This window comes from Akebia trifoliata, chromosome 2, assembly GCF_017979445.1.
Source record: "Akebia trifoliata isolate Shusen 1 chromosome 2, ASM1797944v1, whole genome shotgun sequence".
Taxonomy (NCBI): domain Eukaryota; kingdom Viridiplantae; phylum Streptophyta; class Magnoliopsida; order Ranunculales; family Lardizabalaceae; genus Akebia; species Akebia trifoliata.
Window position 1 is genome coordinate 10,343,994 of NC_141376.1, and position 5,557 is coordinate 10,349,550.

At 38.1% G+C, this 5,557-nt stretch overlaps 1 protein-coding gene across 1 annotated transcript; it reads right to left on the minus strand.

The window, feature by feature from the left end:
• Nucleotides 1-2,083: 2,083 nt before the first annotated feature.
• LOC147409466 (uncharacterized) lies at nt 2,084-5,124 on the minus strand. Its single transcript, XM_086429250.1, has 2 exons — nt 3,737-5,124; nt 2,084-2,615 (listed from the first exon to the last, which is right to left on the minus strand). The coding sequence occupies exons 1-2, from the start codon at nt 4,814-4,816 to the stop codon at nt 2,205-2,207; spliced, it is 1,491 nt and encodes a 496-aa protein (XP_086285376.1). The 5' UTR covers nt 4,817-5,124; the 3' UTR covers nt 2,084-2,204.
• Nucleotides 5,125-5,557: the final 433 nt, after the last annotated feature.

The following is a 5,557-nucleotide window of genomic DNA, read 5'->3' on the forward strand; positions in this document are numbered from 1 at the left end:
GTTTTACTCTCAGTTGCCCCCACAAAAAAGAATTTTATCTCTTAATTGCCCCTCACATGGGCAAAATCCTCCGCCCTGTGTGTGTTACAAGACACTGTATTACATTGTCTCTTATTTGATACTCTAACACCCTCCTTCAAACTCATGGCAATCGAAGATCGATATGAGTTTGACCACCATGAGTTTTTTGAAATCAATCACTTGGATGAACTTGATTATTGAGATGAATCTGTGATTTTCCCTGTCTTAGTACAATAAGTTGTTGATGAACCAATTACTTTTTCTTTTTCTTTTTTTTCCCCGTCAATGAGATAAGAACCACTTATTGCCAAATTTGTTATGTCAATGAAAATCTGAGATATTGTAAAAGAATCAGGAGATGGTGAGTCATGTGCCTACAAGTGCAGAAGAGAAGGAGGAGCGAATAGCTCAACTTGAATGGGCTCAGTTGGGCCATGATTGATTTAACTTAGATCGAAATCTAACGGATTTTAATCTGAAATTGGAGTGAGTCTGGGCCAAGAAAAGCTTGATGACCATGAATTTAGGGGTTTTTTTTTATAGAAAAAATTGCTCATAGTGCTCAGAGAGTGCGTAATCCACCAATCACATGTGTCCACATGTATTGAATGCATTTCCGATTTATTTAATTACCCTCATTAGCCTTGATGTGACACACTCTAGGGAGTTTGTGAACAAAAACTCACTCGTTATTTGGGCTAGGAGGAGCTTGATTTGGGAGGCTCAAAATGGATAGAAAACTTGAGAGTCATGATAATCTAATTACCCCATGTGGCACACTCCATCGACTCTCCTGACATGATAAGTTTGGAAATCGTAGACTTGTATGTCTCAGGATACATGATTCCCTTGGGATACACATTTTTGAAGGGGAAGTGTGATTTTGTATCCCGAGGCCTATAGATCTACGGTTTCCAAACTTGTCATGTCACGGGAGTCGATTGAGTGTGCAACGTGGGGTAGTCAGATTATCATGATTCAAAACTTGATCACGAAGGATTCGAAGGCTGTTAGTAGAAAAGAGAGCTTGATCACATGAATTCAAATCTTAATTCAATGGAGATACAAAGATTCTTTAGACCAAAATAGGATCTGCATCTTTCGTGTCTAGGATGAGACCGAACTTCAATAGGTCAATAGAAGAATTTGATCTTCTTCGTACAAAGGATAAGAAGGAATTGGGCTTTCTTAATTTTAATGCATAAATAAAGGCATCACTACTAGGCTTGAACAACTTATATGTGGCAAGACCACAAAGTGTGGTTTGAGATATTGGTAGTGGAGCCTACAAGGCCACAATCGTCGACCTTTCTTAGATGGGGACGTCTGATATTTGTTGAAATTGATAGCGGTGATTGTTGAGGGAGATGAAGAAGGTTTTCTGCCAGAGGTGCATGTCACCTGTTTGATAAAATGCCCATATGGAAGAGTGTAATTGAAACAAAGGTTGTTGGGATGCCATCTGAATAATCAATAAGGTGAAGTTTGATCAAAGATTAAAACTCTGATATCATAAAGAAGAAATTGGATCAGAATTTATTTTGTTTGATAATTAATTACACGAATCCTATTAAGATTTATATAGAAAATCAAATAAATCGTAATCGAGATATAACCAAATATAATCCTAATCTATTAATTTTTTGAAGTGATCTTAAGATATGATTTAGTATATTACAATACAGCTTATTATTGTTATTGTTTGTGGAGTATGATGGTACTAGTCAAAAAAGAGTATTGTTCATCTTTTAACATATTTTCGTAAATTCACTAGCATTATGTCAAACCCTACTTAGGTTTTAGTGGGGTATATATATATATTTCACTTTTCGGTGAAAAGATGTAATATGTAATTACGAGATTTCTCTACGTACTGGAATCAGTGGACGTACCTCAATCTTAAGGGAACCATGTAAAATCTCAGTGGTTCTGTGTGTGATTGTATCTTGTTTTCTTTCTCTCGATTTGTTTTCTTCATTCAATTGCCCCTGTTTTCTTAACAATTATTGCTTCCTATCCTGTACTCCTTAAAACTAGAATAATACTTTTTGGAAGGAAAATTGTTCTGAGCCTCTCATAAATAGAGACTTTGTGGAGAAACTGTCCAAATCTCACATGGTGGTACTCATAAAACCATCTTACTTACATGATTACATATATATAATGCAAAACCAACAATTTTGTTAGTTACAAGCACAACTACTTCTTGAAATTTTGAGCTGCTTCTTGATTTCAGGGCTCATTGAGGCTTCTTCCATCTTGTTTATCTTGACCTCATTGAGGACATTTCGGGACCACTCACCGAAGTAGGTCTCATTGTAGCCAATCATGCCATCCTTGTAAATGGAGAAGCAACGTCGATCATCTTCGGGGTACGGGCATTCGTCACCATTTGGGTCTCTCCATGCACCTTGATGTCTCATCCCAGACCAACTTGCCAGCCAGTGGAATACAAACTGACCTACACCAGCTAGTTTTAACCATCCTTTGGGGAAGAACTCCATCACACTACTGTTTCTATCCATAAGGAACAGGTTTGTTAATTGGGCCCCATGTGGAGACACCAGGATGTCTGTAGAACTCATCAAACTCACCTGAAATCCATCATCACCATCCATGTCAAAAATTGATGAATTCATGCATTTAGCCTGAATTGAGCTAGTGAAGTGGACATAAACATATATGATGATGATGACGATGTATCTATAAATGCACTCCATTTCATCAAGATTGTCATTCCACATGCCAGGGGCCCAATTATCAACCTGTAAAATTAGTATCTTGGATGGGGCATAGAAGAAAACTTGATTGGGCCTTATATTTTGACGCTATGGATGGGCTTTGTGATGGTTTATAGTCCTTCCAATTCTAATTAATCAAATGATCACAAGAGCTGAAGAGCACAACCAATGCAATTGTTGTGGCCCCATTGACAGTTTGATACCATAAATGCTAGTCCACACAATCCTGAACCTATGAACCAAAAATCAATCTGATTTTTATTTGGAAAACACTAGACTATAAACCTATGAACCATGTGTTGAGGCTCTAGACCATAAGTGGAATCGTTTGTAGCACTCTCTTTGTTTCATTTCCTTAATTCCTCTTCTCTGATTACTATATATGTATGTTTAGGTGTCTCATTAGAGATCGAGTTCAAGGGGCACAACCTGATTTTTCACCTGAAAAATTGGGCGATTTATGCACAGATCATTAAATGGATGCAGCCCCATTGATCTCTTATTTCAAAAATCAATCTGATTTAGATGATCACAGCCATCAAATCAGTCAACAATTGCTTATTCTAATTTACCTTCCAAAAGAATATATAGATCCAAATGGTTATAACCATTCAATAAGGTTAACCTTTGATGAAGGGCATCCCCACACCATTTGGGATAGGACTAGTCCCAATGGGACCATGTCCTGATGGAGCAAATGAGACCACGTCCCGGGGCTGGAGATATTGAAACTCTTGGAGAGATTTTTGTGTACAAGAAAGTCAATTCGAGATTTCACAGAATCCCAGATGACCAATAACACGAAGCCGAATCAAGGTAGTTTTGTAAATTGGGGATATCCTCAATGCAAACAGTTCAGTGATTGGTCGATCTGGGATTATGTGAAATCCTAGATAGACTTTGCAAAAAAAATTTCAGACTTTGGGTTGGACCCAATCAAACTGTGATTTAAGAGAAGGAAAATCACTAATTACCTGCTCACAAAAGCTGAGATTATTAGAGTAAGCAACCTTTACTCTACACCCATCAACCTTCAAGCACTCCCTCTCAAAGCTCTTAATCACCTCAGAATCATTCTTGAATGATCTTGCTCCAGTCCTCATGAGCATTGTCATCCCAATAACAGGCACTCCCCTCTCATTAACCTCCGCACCCCTACCCTCCAAGCTCACATTACAATACACCCTAGCCTTACACCTCAACAGATCATACACTTCTAACCTCCTTTCCCTTGACATCCCACCTTCATTGTGCCTCATCACAACTGCCTCTTCGAAACAAGCCGGTCCACTAATCCCATCGAATGTTTCAATATTAAGCTCTCCACCAAAAGTAGCCTCCATCAAGTGTCGAAGCCAAGTAGCCATCTTGGTCCTCAGCTCACCCCAATGGTATAAAATCCACCGAGTGGGCATTGGGCACCCCATCTTCCTATGCCACGCAATGAATGGCACCACCGCTGATAGCCCGTGCCATATGTTGTCATAGTTATAATGGTTGTAAGACACAAAGGTTAGTCCACGTAACAACGTAGAGTTGTGTGGGAGCGCGTTGGGCCATGCCAAGGCATAGGAGTTCCATGATCCGTCGTGCATGTCGTGGCCCATGATGCACAATAGTCTCCCTTTAGATGCCTCCGAAGGGAAGTGTTGGTATTGAACCTCGCCTTGCTCTTGTTTGTCGTACATCGAGCTCATGAACCATGTGTGACCTTGTAAGGCGGTAGCGGTGTATCTTAGATCTTTAAGAGGGAGAAACGTGACTGAGTCGCGTAGTTTAGCGATTATGGAATTGAGCTCTTGTGTGTAATTCAGGTATTGGTTATTGTTAAATAATTTCTCCCATTGTTGTAAGAAAGACCATGAAGGAGGAGGTTGGGGAGAGGAGGGAGGAAATGGAGTTGTTAAAGCTTGGATTTGAAAGAGAATAAAGATAACAGCACATGTGATTAAGAAATAGACACAAATCTTTTGATAGTAAAAAGAGATTGAAGATAAGAAATTACAGTGTTTGTGAGGGCTTCTCTCTACTTCCACTACTACGACGTTGTTCATGGCGAAAGAAGGTTGTATGGGATATTGAGATGGAATGATGGGTTTTGTTTGATTAGATCTCAAATAGGTTAAAATTTGCCATTCCTTTGGTAGCTAATAAAAATAAATAAAAAATCTTTGGTCAAGTAGTGTGGACGGTTAAAGTAACCATCCCTAGTCTCTACTTGTTGTGGCACTGACGTTACGACCTACCTCATGTTTCTCGTTCCCACTAATGATAATCTATTTGATAGAAATCAAGTTCCATCATGGTAAGTGGACCAGGAAAATAATCGCATTGGATATGCAATAATAGTGTATGAATGATTCTCATATAAAGTATATATTCTTTTGAGCTACAAGAACATACATTTGTTTGTTCGAGTAGAGGAATGCAAATCAGATAATTGTATCTCTAGGGATGGTTGAAGGAAATTAAATTCTGAATGCAAAGTAGGTAGATGTATTTTTCAAAACGTAACAAGTCTTCTCTGTGCATCATGATTGTTGAGTTCATATAATAAATATGACATTATGTAAACTAATTTAAGTTTAATTAAGAGTCTCACATAAGAATCAAAGATGAATGTAGCCTAACATTACATGAATCTCACGAAAGAAAATTTTATCTATCAGAGCGTCATTAATTTTATATCTGATGTAGACAGGTCAGTACGTGCTATAATCAAAGATTCCAAGATAATTAAGCATCAAAAGATATTAATATGTTTAATTTACATTATTTCAAATAGAATCTATTGA

Excerpts from the sequence above, each read along its gene's own strand:
- LOC147409466 (XM_086429250.1), bottom strand. The coding sequence starts at position 4,816 with ATGAACAACGTCGTAGTAGTGGAAGTAGAGAGAAGCCCTCACAAACAC. Across the intron at positions 2,616-3,736 it reads ATCTCAGCTTTTGTGAGCAG|GTGAGTTTGATGAGTTCTAC; the intron begins GTAATTAGTGAT and ends GATGGATTTCAG.